This window comes from Anas acuta, chromosome 1 (genome assembly GCF_963932015.1).
Source record: "Anas acuta chromosome 1, bAnaAcu1.1, whole genome shotgun sequence".
Lineage (NCBI taxonomy): Eukaryota > Metazoa > Chordata > Aves > Anseriformes > Anatidae > Anas > Anas acuta.
The window spans coordinates 146,105,723-146,124,938 of record NC_088979.1 but is presented as its reverse complement, the minus strand read 5'-3'; the positions used below and the strand labels follow the sequence as shown (position 1 = coordinate 146,124,938).

Sequence of the window (19,216 nt, the reverse complement as noted above, 5' to 3'; positions counted from 1 at the left end):
TGATGATGGTGACACTGACACAACAGGAAATAACCTTAAGACGTTTAATTTCAAGAAAAGAAACATTTCTAAACCAAACAACCACGGCTACAGGGTCAAGACGGCACACATACACATTTCTGACAACAATACGCAACTTTTCGCTAACTATTTTTGTATGACTTGTCTCCAGATGAATATATGAGTGGGTTTATTTTTCAAAACAAAACCCGTATTTGTCAGAGAGGAACTGAAGAAGCAAGCCCAGCCCATAAGCTGGATCAGACCTTGCGTTTGGATACATGACTGCATGGCCACGGTTTACGCAATGCCAGCACATCGGCCGGGCTGCTGCGCACCGCAGTGCGTGCGCTCTGAGAACCAAGGCAGAATGACTCCGGTAAGATCTTGCTCAAGACACGCCAATGACCCTGCACTTGAAAAAGGCCAAGAACACACACACACACAGAGTCAGTTCCTGAGGCACCACACTGAGCTGTTTCAAGCCAGTCATGCATCCAAGCCCTGCTCTGGAGATGAATAATTCCTATCAGCCAGTGCGGGGTCGGCTGAAGTTAATGGCAGTCTGCTGATTCACACTGGCTGAGGCCCTGGCCCAAAATTCACAGAATCACAGATGGCTGAGATTGGAAGGGACCTCTGGAGGGCATCTTGTATCAAATTTGGATAGACCTTTTGACAGAGCAATGTACACAGACACTTTTCTTGCTGGTACTCTGTCCCCAAGCTAGAGAGCAGAAAGATCAGCTGATGTGCGGCTATATCAGCCATCCTGCACCATCCTATCTGGCAACTGGTTTGTTTGTTTAATGCCACAGGTAGGCCTGGAGCTTTACAGATTTAACAAAATAAGGATGAAGCCAACAGCTTAAGTGTAACTGGCAATTTCTATCTGTGAAGAGAACAACTGTGTCCTGCACGGATGAATGAGGAGTGGAAAAGGGGAAGGACAGACAGAAGTGAAAAGGAGCTTGGGCAACCCTCTTCTCCTTCAAGAGGGATACAAAGAATTTGTACTGCCATGTTATCTCAACTTTCTTGCTAGCTTTTTGTTATTTTTCCTACTTCATTATTATTTGTTATTATCCCATTGTTACTTTTTCCACTGTAACAGCAAAACTTCTAATGAAAAAACGGTGCTGTTCTCTTACAGCTACTGGAATTGGTGCAGATTTGTGTATTTAAAAACATCGCCCTCCTCCAGTGGGTTGGCACACATTTAAGGATTTGGTCTGGATCAACTACTAGTTTCCACTTGTGATAGCCACATGAATTCTGGCAGAACACTGACTCCAGCAGCCCAACAAACCTCAACTGGCCAGTGCTTACCTTCGCCTTAGAGATCACTGATCCACATTTTTGGTCTGCAGCTTTGAGGAAAATTCTCATTTATATTAGATACCAGGTAATCTCCTCTTCAGATTGCTCCATCCTAACATTCAGCTCTTATGTTTTTAAATGTATGCTTCAATGATTCTAAAATACTAATTCAGAAAGAATTTTTCATTGCAGAAATTAAAAACAATCTGAAAACAGATTATGTATCATTATCCTGCCTGGCAGAATGCAACAAGCATCATAAACTTGTCTCACACGCAACACAGTAATGCAGCTAAAAAGGGTAAAGAACATTCCTAGTGCTTTTAAAAGAAAACTTCTATTCAAGAAACGACTTACCACGGCTGTGAGAAGAAGGTATCATTTACTGCAGCACAGCCCTGCCTAGGATTCTGGCTGAGGTTTCCATGGTTAACCTAAATTAAAATCAATTCCATATTTTTTGGCAGAAGGTCTATAAGCTAATTTTCATCTTTTCTTCTTCAACTATAATTAAAAACATAGGGAAAGGGCTTCATATGCCTTAAGTATGAAGGTACATTACAGTAGACATTTCTGTTTTTAAATGGATACAATGCTCACCTTAATCAAGTCAAAATTAAGAGGGAAAATAGGATGTCATTACTGCCTTTCTGTGATTATATGGTTAACACTAAAATATACCCCATGCATACAGGGGAATAACATCCTGTGTGCAAGACCTGGTTGCTGGCTCTAAAATGAAGTGAACCTTACTGCAGATTTGATCTGCAGTCACCATACACTTCTGTCACAAGAATTACTGATCAGTAGCTCAGAAGGAACAGAAGAGGGCAAAGGAATCTAAAAGGCTTTTAAAAGCAATATTCAAAAGAGATTTGTAGCAAGGATGCGAAATGTGTAGTATCAAAGGGAAACATATTCGCATAAAATGAGCAATCGTTTGGCTTCTGTTCACATGCAAAATCTACTTTGTCCATATAATGAGTGAGCAGTCTGCTTCAATGCGGGAGAAGCGTGCAAGTGATCTAGCTCTCTCTGGACGTGGAGAGAGGACACAAAGATGCTGCCTTTTCTGCAGCTATCATTCCAGCACAGCCACCCACACCCAGCACAGAGAGGGCCAATTCACCCACTACCTGGTGCTATTGCCATGCTTTGGCCCACTGAATTTTGTCCAGCACCCGGGAGCATGGAGCCCCCCTCGACACAAGGAATCCTTATGGCACTCCATCAATCCAGCAACAGAAAATCAAGTTACTGAAAATGATTCCCCGTATCAGTACTACCACAACCAGGTCCCTTCAGGCCAAATACAACACCATGCCAGCTCTCTTTTAGCAGAAAATAGAGAAACATGAGATTGTCATTATTTCAATAGGAATGGCAAACCCTCTTGTCTGTTCTGGAGAACAAGTCTTACGAGGAGCAGCTGAGGGAGCTGGGCTTGTTCAGCCTGGAGAAAAGGAGGCTCAGGGGCGACCTTATTGCTCTCTACAGGCACCTTAAAGGAGTCTGTAGCAGTTGAAGTGGTTGAGTCACCATCCCTGGAGGTCTTTAAAAAACATTTAGATGTAGAGCTTAGGGATATGGTTTAGTGGAGGACTGGTTAGTGTTAGGTCAGAGGTTGGACTAGGTGATCTTGGAGGTCTCTTCCAACCTAGATGATTCTGTGATTCTCTTCCTCCAGAAGAAAACCATGCAAAGACAGCCTTTCCAGCTCGACGGGAGTTATTCTGGGTCAGGAACCCACACATGCCATAACCTGGCATTCACAAAAGAGAGCTGTACACGTCTTCTTACACTTTAGATTCAGCATCCAGACCGTGGGTAGCACAGCCCTTTACCTTTTTCCTTCACTGAAACACACGATCTCTTATCTAGGTATTAAAATAAGCCAACTCTTCCTCCAGTCCTCTCAGCAGATTAAAACCACCCTGATTCCATAAAGATTTTCTGATTACTTCCCAGCAAGTAGCCAGCAAGTGTAGAATCATAGATAAAGGTCATTCTTCTTCCAAGCACTCAAAGGTATGACATTACGTTGTGGGCAGCTTTAATAAAAACCGAATCATCATCTTATCCGCTCTTGTCTATCAAGTACATCCATTGTTTGCAACTCTTCACAAATTCAATTTTCCATTATTTCTTATTATAATATATATATATTTAGATCAATTGAAAGAGTAGCAAAATATACATGGAATATCAACTTTTTCTGCTTTCTAATACACTTAGCTTTTAGAATTCATCCTGTGCATCCTGCAACTTCATGTGATTGATACAACTGTTATAGAGTGTGGTGAATAATCTCTCTGGTATTCTGGGTTAGATAACTTACATTTCCCTCTGGTGGATAAGGCACAAATCTAGATTTTGGAAATGCATTTAGGGGCAAAAGAAGGGCAATAGAAAGAAAAGATCATGGTGGGTTTTCCCAAGGCCTGTTCAAACCCACTGGGATCACCCCCTTTCCTACGCTTCCCACCCTGAAAAACTGACACTTTCAAGCCAATGAAAAGGCTTTGGGTTGAAATAATAAGTTGTCCTGCTTCTGGCTGGGAAAGAGTTAATTTTCTTCCCAGTAGGTGGTGTGGTGCTGTCTTTTGGATTTAGGATGAGAATGATGCTGATAACACACTGATGTTTAAGATGCAGAGCAGTGCTCTCACAGAGCCAAGGACTTTTCAGCTTCTTGTGCTGCCCTGAAAGCGAGGAGCCTGGGAGGGGACAGAGCCAAGACAGCTGGCCCAGACTGGCCAGAGGGATGTCCCATGCCATGTGGCATCCTGAAGAAAAATAAAACTAAGGGGATTTGTCTGGAGGGGCTGCCAGTGCTCAGGGACTGGCTGGGCATCACTGGTCAGCTGGTGGTGAGCAATTGCGCTGTGTGCCCCTTGTTTTGTTGTTATTGTGTTGTGTTGATTTATTTTCTCTGCCTTTTTTTCCTCCTTTCTTACTAAAGTGTTCTTACCTCTACCCATGAGTTTTTGCACTTTTCTTTTCTATTTTCTCGCCCATCCCACTGGGCAGAGGGAGTGAGCAAATGGCTGTGTAGTGTTTAGCTGCCGGCTGGGTTAAACCACAACATAAGTGAATGCCATGTCTGGACCAAAATATATTAGCCTAGCTCTGCGAACAACATTAACTCCAAAGCCAGTTCTATAATCACTCATCAGCACAGTATCTGGGGAAGGAATGGGTAAAATAAGGCAGAGGGATCTATTCTGTGTTTTGAATTCTTCCCTGGCAAACAGACACTCTCACTTAAAGCAGAGGAGCTTGCTTTGAGTAGTTTTTAAAAGTATAAACAGAAGCAACCCTATTAAAAGCTTTAAAATAACATTTATTCAGTTGATATGAGAAAAAAGAATCTATTACTTGGAAAGTGCTTTTCCCACTCTCACTTTTCAACCATTATTCACATACAACCAAAATTACATCTGAACAAATCCCACTGCCCTTCTTTACATACTATACAGCATTATTTATTATCATATAGGATCCTTAGTATAAAGCATAACAGAACACTTCACTGATAGAGTTGATGGTGAATTAAAGAGGAGAGGAAGCTTTTAGTGTAAAAATTCAAGAGGGGGAACAGATTCCCAAGTCAGATGTGGAAGGACTCAGAAATGGAAGGCTGTTTATCCTCTGCTAATGAAGAACAATGGGTGGAAGAGAGGGAAGAAGTGGGAAGTGGTAGATACCAACATCTGAAGTGTGCAGCTGGGTGAGAAGACCATGGTATGAGCGGATAAAAGCATACAAGATGAAGTTCACTTGAATTAGACCTATGGACATTGAGCAAACTAGATATAACAACAGTGCATTGTGGGGAAACTGCTCCTTTTATTCCAGAGAGAGGTAGGAGTTAAATTTTCCCCTATGCCACAGGCTTTCTGGTTGGTGGCAGGGATGTCACTCAGTCTGCACCTCAGTTCCTCATGCAAAAAGGAAGGTACTGTGCAGAAAACCCACAGATTGTTCAGTGGACAGTAAAGTGATAAGGGTAAGATATGACACAGACAACTATACCTAACTGATCTCTGATGAAGTGAAAAAAAAATAAAAAAGAGACTGGTTATAGAGACCTGAATTACCTTAATTTGAGAAGAACACAAATATTACAAAGCATGACAGATGGTTGTATGAACAAAAGAAAGATAAATGTCTCACCATCAAAGCCTGAAGAAAAAGTAAAATTTGGCCAATATAGGAAGGATGACAATGCACAGACAGATATATTCAAATGATGAAGCTGACTGAAATTAAGAGCAGAATGAGTATGTGAACATACCCTCTCAAAGAAATGCTCTCTAATTTCAGGAGGTGATATTCGTGCAGCAGTTACTACTATGAATACTGCACACAACCTACTCACACCAAATATACAGAAGAAAAGCATGGGAAAGTTGTAGACAGGAAGAAACAGTGTTCCTGTTTGTGGATGGAGGAAGGAAAGGGGCAGGAAATTCCTTCAAAAACAGAGAAAATTGGGAATAGGCCTTTTCCACATGCAACTACTTCAGCCTAAGAAGCTTGCACACTGGGATTCTTCCATTCAGATGTGAGTTACAGGCAGAACAAAGGTTGACTGGTACAAGTGGTTATTAAATAAGATACAGGTAGTCACAAGATGAACCTTATGTACCAGAAGAAGCAAGCAAAGGAGACAAGCAATCTGCAAACAGACTGACTGGTTGCAGAGAGGATCAGAGGGGCAGAGGAGACAGACAGCTGATCAGAGATGAAATTTTCCCTGAGGGCACGAACAGCCCTCCTGAATACATACAGGCTTACGTGAGAAGGTTTGAGCATACAAAGGGGCCAGGAGGAAGAAAGGAATGGATGGCACTGAGGCAGCATGTGGTCAGTGTGATAGTATTTCCTTGTAAAATGCTGGAAATCTTTACTATACCTCTGACCACACACCTCCTCTCTTGCCCTCCATTATCTGTTCTAACCAATGTGTAGAAAAGTGCTTTTCAATATATATGTGTATAAAAGTAAAATAAGTAACCAACGGTATATGTAAAAGCCCTTGCTAACCCCAACTTCATCCTTTTCTATTTCTTGTTTTCAGAGTGCAAAGCAATATATGTTAACTGAGAGAGGTATGCCCATATCCCTAGCAGCCTGCTCCTGCCCTAGAAAGTCTAAAAAGACAAAACAGACCGTGGGTGGGAGAAAGCAAATAGCATTGTTCCCATATTACAGATTGAAAACCAAGGAAGAAAACCAAGGATTTTCCCAGGAAGTAAGTGGCAGAATTGGATACTGAAACCCTCTCTCTTCAGCATCCATTCGGTGCCTCAGTCACAAGGGCATTGCATTTCTTCTTAAGATGGTCTCTTTCATTCTCAGTGTGCTGGTAACAGGAGCCTTTGACTGCAATGCATACACTGAGTTTATATACCTTTAAGTTTTAGGAACCATGTTGTACTCCTCCCCACCTCTATTTCCAGCTGTCTTGCAGTGACTTTTTGTCTGAGCTCAAATGAGCAGTACTACCACCTCTGGCAACAAAGAGGACCTTTCTATCTACTTACAGTTCTGTTGGTGAAGTTACTGAAGTCTGTCACTAAGATTTGCTTGATCATCTCTGGTGTGGAGACCACCACAAACATTTGGCGACCAATGTAGTATCTGAAAGAAAGGAAGTAGAGAGCCATTTTAGCAGATAACATCAATGAGAGAATCATCACCTTCTCTAAAATCTCTCTCTTGGCTTGAAAATACTTGCCATGAGCAAATACTACAGAAAATATATTCCCTTGTGTAGATCAGTATCTTTCCTCGTCCCTCTCAACCATTAAATTAAGATGCATGGTCCTGGAATTTAAAGGAAACAGCTTAAAACCTTTTACTGATTAATCAATACTTAGCCAGCATTTTAACCTAATGGTTTACACACTCTGCACTCACTTGTGAATTCTGGACAAAGTGATGCAGTATCACTAAACCTAACTACACAGAGCAAAGCATGAGTAACCAACAACTCCAACAGTCATGAAAGACCTGCAACATCAATTAGCCTTCAGCCAGTCATACAAAATGTCCCCCCAGCGTGGCTGCAGTAAAGGCACGCTTCCACCACTTCTATTGGAAGCACTGGAGCTGAGTGCATCTCAGACCACAGGCTCATCATCACCATGAACACACCCACCTAACAGATACCAAAGGGAGAAAAGAAAAAAGAATAAAAAAAGCTGCAAGGCTCACCAAGTATAAAGAAAGTAATAAAACTTTAGGGCAAGACTGGGTGACAGGGGTGACTCACTCTCTGCTCACACACCTTCTATCTCCCTGCTCCCAGTTTGATCAGATCTTGTGGTGCCAGGATCCATCCCTTGGGGGGCTTGACACCACAGTGGGTGCTACAGAAGTACTGGGACCCACCCCACACCCCACACCTCTGAGGGGCACAGAGCTCCCTTCTCCAACAGGATTCCCCCCAAGGCCCATGGCCACTCCAGGACTGCTTGGCTGCTGTGCAGGGGGGAGGAAGGAGCACGGCCAGCAAGCAAAGGTTTCCTGCAGTCCCTACCTTTGCCGACTGCTGGGCCAGAAAGATTGTGCAGGTGGTGCTGCCTCTGCTCTGCCAGGAGAGAGGAAGAGGAGGCTGGAGGCAGGCACAGGAAGGCTGGGCAGCTCACAGCACAGCACAAGAGCAGCACCACAGATGCTGCAAGACTGCGGTAATATCAACGCCTGATCATTTTGGTACGATACAGCTTAGTATCAATGTGTTGCTTATCACCTGTCTACATTGCAGCAACAGAACAGACAAGCAAACCCTGGGCTGAATTAAATTTAGTAACGGGAGGTTCCCATGGCAATGAAGCTGCAGCAGCACCGATTCCACCAGGGGCAAACAAGTCAGACAAATATCTTGATTCCAAAGCAGGGTTTCACAGTCCACCTTGACCTCTATACCACCAAAACTCATAAGAAACAAATAGCAGAGAAGAGTAAGAAAAAAAAAAAAATCTTCAGGAAGGAAGAGATCTTCTTTTCATGTTTGGTGGGTTTCCAGAGAGAACAGTTATTTCCCAAATCCAACCCACAGGCTCCACTTGTACCTTAGACATGGGTTCAACATATTCTATTAAAAATAAACCTTTCTCACCTCTCCCAGTTTGCTAAATCATAGCAAAGTATCTGTCTTTTAATGGTAAAAGTTTTCTTCAGAGTCCTGAGAGTTGCCTAAGGAAGAGCTGAGGTCTCATTTTCAATAGAGTTTGGATCAACCCTTGGCAAAAGATGATAAAACCCCACATGTCCCTTCCTCATGTACTTTTTACAACTTCTCTGATGTTAGAAAGGCAAAGCAGGCTCCCAGGGTGAAAATTTGCACCCCTCCGAGACTACTCAAGATGATCAGCCATGAATAAGGGTCTCTTGTACTGATCTCTTTTCACACTTCATGTTTCTTTTCCCCTCCCCAGGCTTAGCAGTGTCTCATTTAATGGTTAGTGACTGGTACCCCAACACACAACTTTCCATAGGGGCCAAATCCCTAGCACCAGAAGCCAATTGTGTCTACCCAGATATTTTAATCCTGAGCACCAAGAGACACCTGTGCATGACACCTCTTCTTACTTCAGTCCTGGGAAGTAGCAGAAAGCCTGCTCCAGTCTTCTGGAACAAGGGGACAGTACTCACAGTCAGAGCCCTTATGTCACAGTACGCTTTGTGCTCGAAGGTATTCAGGACTAAGATTTGGGACAGGAGCATCTCCTGCTCAAGCTGTTTTTACAAGAAAGTGACTCACAAGCCAAGCTTATGCAAACAAATCTATTCATCATCCTCCAGCTCAGACCAGTCATCCGAACTCCCAGTTCTGCTTCCACAGCTAAACTCTTTCTTTTTTATTTACTCTAACTTTCTGTCTATAGGCATCCACTTTCCCCTTCATTATCCAGATATAAATAAGGGCAGGGAAAAAGAAAGAAGAAGAAGAAAAAAAAAACCCTTAAAATTAATAAATTGAAAATACTGAAAAAAAAATATATTGCTTTTTAAACAAAGTTCTGCCTGCTTTTAAGAAACAACTGCTGTAAAACACACTCAGATGACAATCTTCTATTGTATCCCACACAGTCAAAGACCTCTTCCTGGCCTTTTTTCCATTCTCCTACTTTCTGAGTATAATCTTTCTAATGGGACACAGAAAGAAGCACGTTTGGACATACTTTGGAAGTCAAAACTAGGAGCAAGACTTCCATGCTCTTCCCCTGAGGTTAAGGAAAAAGGACAAGAGCTAAGTGTGAAACAAGATTGTATGAGCTATTTCATTTACCAAACACAGGTCTAGAACTTGCAAAACCACCAGAAATACGCTTAACGGAGTTTTAATACACTTAAAATCCTTTGCAGGATCAAGGCCTCAGTCTCAAACCAAAATGGTATCTCCCAGCTATAGATTTTTTTTTTTACTTGATTTGAAATGGCAAATAAAAGATAAAATCCTCCCGAACAATAATCCATTCTTCCAAAGTAAATAACATATTCACCCCTGCCATGTTACTTCATTTTTATTCTGTATTACTACATGAGGATATCACCAACCTCGCGCAGACTTAGATTTATTATTGAACAAAACCCGATATTCTTGTCAGATTTTAATAAATAAGAGTTTGAGAAAAACAAAAGCCTCCCAGCAAGTGCATTACAAATGGATTCATGAATAATTTAGGACACCACTTTTTATTAACTTTCTCTAGGTTAATCTTTTCACAGGGCTTGTCCACATGCCGAAGTCCTGCCTTTAACTGCAGCGCCACAGTACCACTACGCTGCTCAACCCAACCCTCCGTCGTGTTTCCATGCAGGGCACTGAGCGTGCAATAGAGGTGCTTAGGCTATTGCCTCGTTCCTGCACAGAAACACAAATGTGTGAATATAGCACGGTGTCCTCAGAGCAACACAACTCTGTCCACACGGGAATCGGTTGTAAAGACACCCGTGAAAACAAAAATTTGTGACGCACACAAGTGTGATTTCAAGCGTAGATGAGGTCTCACTTTTTTAAGCCACGCTGCAGGGGCGATTTCTCTTAAATTCCAGTTTAAAATGCAGTCCTCCAAACTAGGGGAAAACATCCCCATTTTTAGACCAGTAGTTTTAGATCCATTGCAAGATGAGACAGGGCACACATGCTCCATTGCGAGCCTGAGGACAACATGGGCCTGTGCCAGGGGACGAAGCACCGTCACCCCAGAGGCTGCTGGTGCAAGAGGCATGGAGCCCGCGGAGCACCAACCCAGGGAGGGCTGAACAAAATGGTTTTCAGAAATGTTCAACAGAGGGCACAGATTTACTCCCAGAAGTTATGGAGAAGCCAGGCTGCCCTCCAGCGTGTTTACCAAAGGTCAAGGGGGTGGTTACGCTGTGGTGTATTGAGCAAAGGAAGTTAATCTGCATCCAGAGTGTTTTAGTAACTTCAGAGGCTACAAATACCCGTCACCTGCAGCAGTTTGGTTTGTAGGAGCAGTCTCCGTTCAAATAGCAGCTGATGAAAGGGACACAGACTTCTACTTGGTTCAGGTTTCATGCAGGACGCTGCACTCGTCCTTGCACTTATCTAGTCCTTTAGCAGCTACGTCTTTTCTTTTATCCTCCAGGATAAGCAGCGATCTGGCAATGACTTCGGCTTTTTTCCCACATGCCCCACCAGCGCTTCTTGAAGAGCCACGGCCCTTGTAAGACAAGGGCCCTGCTGGACAGCCCAGCCCCTGCAGCACCCAGGCTAGGACTCCTGGGTGCAGAGCTTGCTGTTCCCAGGTGATGTAGCGGATCCAGCAGCTGCTTGCAAATCCACAGAAGCACCACCTCACTGCATGGGGAAAGCCAGAGAGCACACAGGGCACGCCATGGCAAAGGGCCACGTGTTTTTGGGTAACACCCGCATGGGAAACACCTGCAACCCTTTCACCTTGTTTATAGCGCTGCTGTCAATTCACAGAAGACTTTGATCTCCCTATCTATTATCAGTCCTGTGGATTACAAACACAGCACATTCATCATAAATCACATATATGTTGTTAGGCAATAAACAAGGTTTTGTTTTCTATGCTGCAGCCTGGTAAAGTACACAAAGATCATCTGGAAAGCTAAATGAAAAAAAAAAAAACAAAAAACAACGGCACCAATTTTATTATCTCCATTTTCCTCAGGGAAGAGCAAAGAACAAAAAGAAAGAAAGAAAAAAAAAAGATATATGTTTGCATACTTAGAAATACAGTGGAAAAGGCTAATTTTCTTAGGAAACATTTCCAAAAAAAAAAATCCTCGATCACTCTGCCTCTATTATTTAGAAACACTCATATTTAGAAACACTCATTCACCGCAGGCTGAAAAATGCAAAAAATGAACAGCATGCTGCTTGTGTAAAATAGGACTCAAGGCTGGTGTTACTTGGTTAATTATTTCAGAGGTCAGTAAATTGATTTGTCACAAGCACCGTCCCCTCCTGGCTCCTGCTGGCAGCCCAGACTCGGCAGGACTAAACGATACATAACTAACAGCTGCAAAGCCCAAACACAGCCTTCGCAGAAATGGCTACTTCAGTCCAAAAGGAAAAAAAAAAAAAAAAAGAGGGGACAAAAAATTGCCAGGTACCCATGAGTCCAATTATTATTTGTGTTATATTAGCAGTGAGAGGCCTCAAAGGTCCCTGGGCCCTAATTTGGTCAGAGTTATACATAAATAGGAGGCCTGGAGAGCCCCAGATTTAAATAACCACAAGCAACAAACAGTGAAGAAAACAAATAAAGTCCTGTACTTTCCAGCTGTGGGACCGAGGCACAGGCAGGGATGGAGGAGCTGGGAATTGCCAGCCATCAGCTCTTTTTCCTGTTGACTCCCTGCGGGACCAGGGCTCCTCAGCTGTCATTTACATCCGAAAATCTGGGGCTGGCTTTCTTCAGGCTTATTCAGGCATCTTGCTGGAACGTCTGGAGTGCTCCTGGGCCACTTCTCCTGCGTCCCAGGCTGTGACACAAACCCAGGGAGCGCCCTTCGTGGGCACTCAGTGTGCTGCAGACAGAGAACTGAGAAAGGTACATGGCTTCTTCAGAGGGGGAAGAAATAATAATAATAAAAAAAGACACCCTAGACACAGGTGATCCTGTTGCACATGAAAATGAAGCACTGGGAGCACTGAGCAGTCTCAGACACATAGAAAAGTTTCCAACCACAGCTCTGCCAGTGCACACATGCCTTAGCCTAAGACTGATCCAACCCATTGTATAAATTCATGAAAAAGAAGACATGGCCACAGTGATTTCTATTTAAGAATAAATAGTTCCTCATTTCCTTTTTTTCAATGAACTGTGCTTCTTTTCATGGCATGAAAGCTACAAAATAAGCACACAAAACTATTAATTTAATTCCTGGCCGCATTAAAAATATCCCGTAATGAGATGGCCAGGCACTCGCACGCGCTGTCTGCGCTGCCCTGTATTGCTCTGCGCCCACCTCTTTGTCCACAAACCCTGGATTAAAAATGCTATCTTCTACATACCAAGAACCTCGGCGCTATCTCAGGCTTGCACCTTGCCACAAGACCTCTGCTTTCCTACATGCTTAAGGAAAGTATCGGGAAAGGAGGAAAATGCTGGGATTATTTATATTCTCTCCACCACAAAAAGCAGAGCTACATTTAAAGGAGCTCCTCCCTTGTCAGGTGCCATAAAAGACCTGTGGCACAGGAGCAGGGGTAGTGCTAAGGAAAAGGGATGCAGGCTGGGGCCACTGCAAGCTACAGAGTGTGTAGAGCCTTTCAAGTACTTTACACCACGTTGCAAGCGAGATCTGTTTCTGGGTATCTCTAACTTGAGCTAGGGTTTAGCAACCTGAGTGCCTCACCCTCATTTACCAGCCCCCTTCCAAGTGAGCAGCGTGGGAGATGCAGACTCCACATGGCTGTGTTAATTCATTCATGAAATGAAGTAGATGACATTTACCCACATATAAGGAATGACAAGGGATTAAATTAAGCTCACAAAGTGCCACGGGGAAGAAAAAACAACCCTCTGAATTATACAAGCATATTGGGCAATCGGTGTCCATTTGGTTTCCTGAGGAAATTTTAGTCCGGATCCAAGTGCAAGGTCCGGTCACAGCAAGCCCAAAAACTCATGCCTGTGTTCACGGGTGGGGAAGAGAAGCAGCAAAAGGGAGGGATGTGAATAGGGCAAACATTGTTTTACATGTGCTGGGCAGGCAGTGGGAGAAGAGCAGGACCTGGCGGGGTGCAGGCTGTGCTCCTCCACAGCTGGGAGCTTCCCCTTCCCAGGGCCAGAGGGTTTATTTTGATGCCAGCGTCCGGGTGAAAACGACTGCCACCACTGCAGCGCCACCGTTTTGCGTCACATCGTTCCTGCTGATTAGCTGCATCGGTGCGCCACTTCATTAATGCCGAGAGAAAGCCGTAAATAAGGGACCCTTTTATAGGATGCTCCTGGAAATGAGAAGCGCTGAGACATTATTAAGAAGCCAGCAACTCCTGCCTGGAAGTAGGGTGCCGTCGTGACTGGGTGATGCTCAAAATGCTCGTAGCTCTCAACTTGGCAAGCTCGCCAGAAGAAGGTTTCTAAATCTTTTCCCACCGTTTTTCCCACCAAGCTTGGACTGTGTCGGTCTGTGTTTTGTTACCCATGTTTAGACTGTGACATTTTCACCAAAGCTTGTTTTGTCTGCGCTCGTTAAAGCACAGTATGCCTGACTGACCTCATGTGATGTTGCAGCAGACGTTTCCTGTGTGTTTCAGCATATTTGTGTGCCTGGCCTTTCTGTGGGCTTGCGAGACACAGCGTGAGAGCAGTCTCATCTTGGGCTCTCTGCACCTAATTCAATACCAAGCTATGCCTTTTCCATGCGCTGTGAGAAAAACCACCAGGTTACTATTTCCAGAACACTGGATTACTATTTCCAGGGAAGGCTACATCTGGGAGATAAACTTTCTGTCTCTCCAAACTTTACTCACCACCATTTACACAGTGTTCATTTATATGGATTTGTGTGAGTCTATTATTTATGTTCGACGGCGTTGCTTATTTTTATCAGTGAAAAAAAAAAAAAAGCAAAGGCTACGAGATGGCTGAGGATGATAAGCAGACAATATTACAAAGGTTAAAAAGAGTAGCCCTTTCTCTGTCTTTTATTTAAGAAAAAAAGAAAAAGAAGAAGAAAAGGGAGGGAGATGCACATATCCTGATCTCTAGTCAGAAGCTGGAAGCAGCTTCCCTTGACAGACAGGTGAGCAATTTCTAGGAAACAACAGGAAGCGTAGGGGTGGCTGGGCTGCAGTCATTTCACACAAGATAAATGGAGATAGTGCAGTGTACTTGAAGATGAGGGATACAACTGGGATGCTACTCAGAAAAATATGGCTTAGAGAACATGCAGTGTGTGCAGGGCATTGCTGATCTCTAGCAGAGCAGGGGGGACCCGTCCAAGAGGACAGCAGGGAGGACAGGGAGGATCCTCTGTGTCCCAGGAAGCAGGAAAGTGTGTGTGCATCATGGTGCAGGCTCCAGGGAAAATCTGGGGATGGGGGACAAAAACATGTGCAACCATGCAGAGAAAACAAAACTGGGGAGATGTGGAAGGATTTAAATATAATTTGTGATATTATGATGCAGCAAGATACAGCAATCTATTACACAGGTTGACTATAATAAAACCACAAATGTAATAAAGTTGCTAGTTATATGCCCATCACTAACCTCATATAAGCAAACACTCTTCAAGAAAACTAGAACAAAATCTGTGTGATCCAACTTCTGCCTCTCATTAAAGCATTTCTGACCACAATAAAATAGAAACTTTTATTATTTTTCCTCCCTGAGACCTGACATCAGGGTACAAACCAAAGCCATGTGTAAGACTGCATTTCTACAACCTTCACCTCGTATACACTTTGCATATCATGATAGCATGGCCAGGACTCAAGTGTGACTAGAGATTTTCATATCTCCGGTTTTGGTTATCCATTTTAGCCCTAAAGGAAAGGAACAGCTTTCAGAAAACACTGAGCATCTCTATCTGCTGAAAAGTCATGTCCTGATACATATCTTCAAAAGATGCATTCAGAACGGAGGCATTCAAAATCAGTAGGCTGTTTCTGTTTGTTTTAATTCTGTACTTTATCTTTTATTTCTTCCCAGGCAAGACAGCTCATCTGCCTCCTGTAAATACAATCAGCAGTAGTGGACGACACAATATTTTATTTTTGCATGTGTTTGAAATAAACACAGACAATTTTCTACCAGCCTACCCCCTCTTAGTGGCATTTGGCTCTTAAATCAATGAGAGCGCTGCAATATATTGTGCACCATCACTTTTTATCCCCGTGCTCTGCTTACGTTAATGCAGATCCATGCACTTCTGGTATCATACTGTCTTAATATTAGAATATTTTAATTCCTCCAAGATAGATGGGACTCAGTGCACTGATTTCCTGCGTTGTGTACACAACAACACGATGAAATGAGTAAGCCATATTGACTTTTGCATAACAAACTACACAGACATAGAGTACGGCGTTTTCTTAAATAAGAAACAAGAGACTGCGACTCAGCCATGGCTACCAGCCTGAAGATACCTGAAGTTTAAGCAAACAAAAGTAGGGTTTGCTGAGCAGAAACAACGGGCACACCACACAGCTGGTTCACATGTTCTGTGTTCACAGCTGCCAGCCAGCACTGGACAGCCTCACTCCAGCAAGGAAAGGGTTGCCAGGCTGGCACGAGACGGGCAGTCGCTGGGACTCATTTTTCTTTCCTGGTCTGCCTTAAAAATAAGTTGAAACAAAGGAAAAAAGGATAGTAACCACCTACTGAGCTCCTGGGAATGGACTTTTTTTATGCTCCAGCATACAAAATGCATTCAGGCAAGATTCTTTTTTTTTTTTTTTTTTCCAAGTCCTTGCATACCTATAGTAGTGTATACTTTTTCTATACATTTTAAGACCTACACACGCAAAATCATTTAATTTTGTTAATGCATTATTAAATGCGCACTAAGCCCAATAAAAGTCATTTCCCAGCGCTTTATGCATTTATCATGAAACCACTAGCAGAATTCTTTACAATAAAAATGCTAGCCGTACACATGACCAAACTAAATTATCTCGGGAAATGGCTAATATCTGACCATGTGGAAACATTAGAAAGCTGGGCTTTGTTATAGGAGTAGAAGGAAAAAATAGATACATTTTCTTACAGAAAAAAAAAAAATCATCTAAAGATAGAAATATTTTTAATAGCAAAAAAAAAACAACCCTGCAGCTCCAGGAAATTTTCCTCAATCAATTCAATCTGTGTTGTGCTGGACCTTAAAAACCCATTAAAATAACCGTGATAAATTTCCCAACCTCTTTCAGTGCACCACGCAGAAGACAAAGGAAACTGCAATTCAACAGAGAAAAGGAAGAAAAGAATGGAAAAAGCTGATAGATTGTGTATCAGTGGTAACATCCTCGCTCACAACAACAGGCGAATCTGCGCCACAAAGGACGGCAGGAGCAGAAGGGATGTGCACAGCTGACAATGGCACTCCAAAGTAATGACTTCCAGGAAAATCTGCTGTTACGAATGGACATCATGCTGCTGGGAAGCAGTTGAGTCACAACTTTCATAACATCGCAAATTATTTCAGCCTAAAAACTGAAGTACTGAAGAACAGGACAGATAGAGCCCTGGTAAGACAACCACGGGGATAATATCCTATACAATCAGCTAATGTGAGCACCTGGTTTAAATTATTAAACCTCACTGAAATCCATGCAAGTTCGAGGAATTGACCCAATATTTAGTGTGTAGTTATACAACACAGATCGTATTTCAAATAGTAATATTACTAAGAGCACCGCTCCGTTGACCTATTTTTTCATTGACCACCTTGTACGTATTATCAATTGCAACAAATACCCTCCTTTTGCTGCCTTTTTTTTTTTTTTCTTTTTTATTTTGAGCCAGATGGTGGGGTTGGAATTTTAAAACAAATTACATGTATGTTGTCTTACCCTGAGATAACCTGAAACCCTGAGGATGATGGAGCTCGTTTAACCCTCTTCCACGGAGCTGCCCTTCCACCCTGTGCACCCACCTCCATCTCCTGAAGGACAGCCCCAGCACGGCGCATCACAACGGTGCTGGGACCCAGTCCCCATGCACACACTGCACACAGAATCACACAGAATCACAGAATTTTCTAGGTTGGAAGAGACCTCAAGATCATCGAGTCCAACCTCTAACCTAACACTAACAGTCCCCACTAAACCATATCCCTAAGCTCTACATCTAAACGTCTTTTGAAGACACGTTCAAGCTCTGCTCGTGGCTGCTTTAGTCAGCTGTCCCCAGCCCACATTTGGCCGCCCTGGGATGTTAGTGAGACGTAGGCTGAAGAATTTCTCTTTGGCTTGGTCATAGCTGCTTGGCTAAAGGCCTCAGGACTCCTGGGGACCTGCCTCACTTATGAGCTGAGTAAATGTTATCATCCAACATTGCTTTGCTATATTACTTCCAAAACCCAGTGGGTCTCTGATGTCTGCTAGAACTATTTCCTAGAGCCCTTCCCTCCACATGGTGGAGTGCACATGAAACGCCAGTATTTGTACTTAATATTTTGGGGGAGAACATTTCTCAACAAAAGCTTGCATTTTTAATTGCTCAAAGTCTACCTAGAAAAAAAGGGAAAGTAAGCTGAAAGCAGGCCAATGCAAACAGCACATATTCCTTCTAAACATGCTGGTACTGGGGCAAGATCAAGTGACTCGATCCTCATGCAGCAAGTATAGCAGAGATACAACCCACTCAATCTATCCATAACCCCAATAAAAAAGGCAAAAAAAAAATACAGGCACAACTGTAGGATGAACCATCACTGAGGTAAATATATTGATCTATCAAAAATGATTGAAGACTGACAATAAAAGGGTTATAAATGCTCGGAAGGGAAAAAAAAAAAAAAAAGAGAGAGAGAGAGAAGAGGCAAAAACAAAACCTAAACCCAACCCACTGAAAAACTCCCACCTGCATTCACAGGGAAAAATGGACTGGAACAATAAAACACAATGGCAGTGCTTGTACGTCTTTGATAGCTGCCCCTCCCAAAAGCCTGAACAGTCTTGCTATAAAGCAAGCAAATGAAAATGTAAATGCGTGAGCAATTGTCTGGGGGATTCAGATACTTCGTCGTGTCCTGTAGGCAAAGGAAGAAGGGGGAAGAAGGAAGGGAGAAGGCACCACTTTTAATATTTGTAAGTATTGATCATGCTCTCCTCACCTGGAGCCCTTTTAATCCAGCAGAGACCTTACAGTTAAATATTCAATGCTGCCTTCATGGTAGCTTCAGCACTGCTAGCAAAAGCCTCTTCTCCTCTGACCTCAGCACAACTCACTGCTCCGGCTCCTCTGGCAGGAGGGGGCACACAGGGATTGCCGCAGATTTCTGGGGTGACAGCCAGAGGAGATCATGGGAGCAGCCACCCACAGAAATGCAGTATTCAAAATAGCAGGTTCAAAAAAAAGCATGGGATGGGGAATTGCCCTGAACGCAATGCCCACAGCAGTCAGGTGTATGTATAAACACAGCGATGTATCGATGGTGCATCGGGGGCTACTTGAAGGCTTAAAAACTGTGTATTTATTTAAGCATTTTGCTACGGAAATCAACAGTTACAGTAGTTTCCCAAACTCAATTCTGTTTTTCACGATTGATGAAAATCCAGCTGTGTTACTGTCTTGGACAAAAGCAAATAAAATGCCACTGACTTGAGAGAAAGGTTGGGTCTGCAGCAAGAAGTCACTTCAAGTATTTAATCTTACAGGTTTACAATACATTTCTCTGCCTCAAAATCAGAATTTAAGTTATTTTAACAGAA

General features: G+C 43.0%; 1 protein-coding gene across 7 annotated transcripts in view; it reads right to left on the bottom strand.

Moving 5' to 3' along the window:
• TBXAS1 (thromboxane A synthase 1) overlaps positions 1–19,216 on the bottom strand; it is a 242,936-nt gene that overhangs the window by 124,388 nt on the left and 99,332 nt on the right. For 6 of the 7 annotated variants that reach the window (XM_068663699.1, XM_068663731.1, XM_068663698.1 and 3 more), the window contains one exon: positions 6,870–6,966. In XM_068663699.1, the coding sequence (XP_068519800.1) occupies positions 6,870–6,966 (97 nt within the window). Of the gene's footprint in view, positions 1–6,869; positions 6,967–10,789; positions 11,029–19,216 lie in introns of those variants that run through there. The other variant, XM_068663752.1, reaches the window with a different exon arrangement.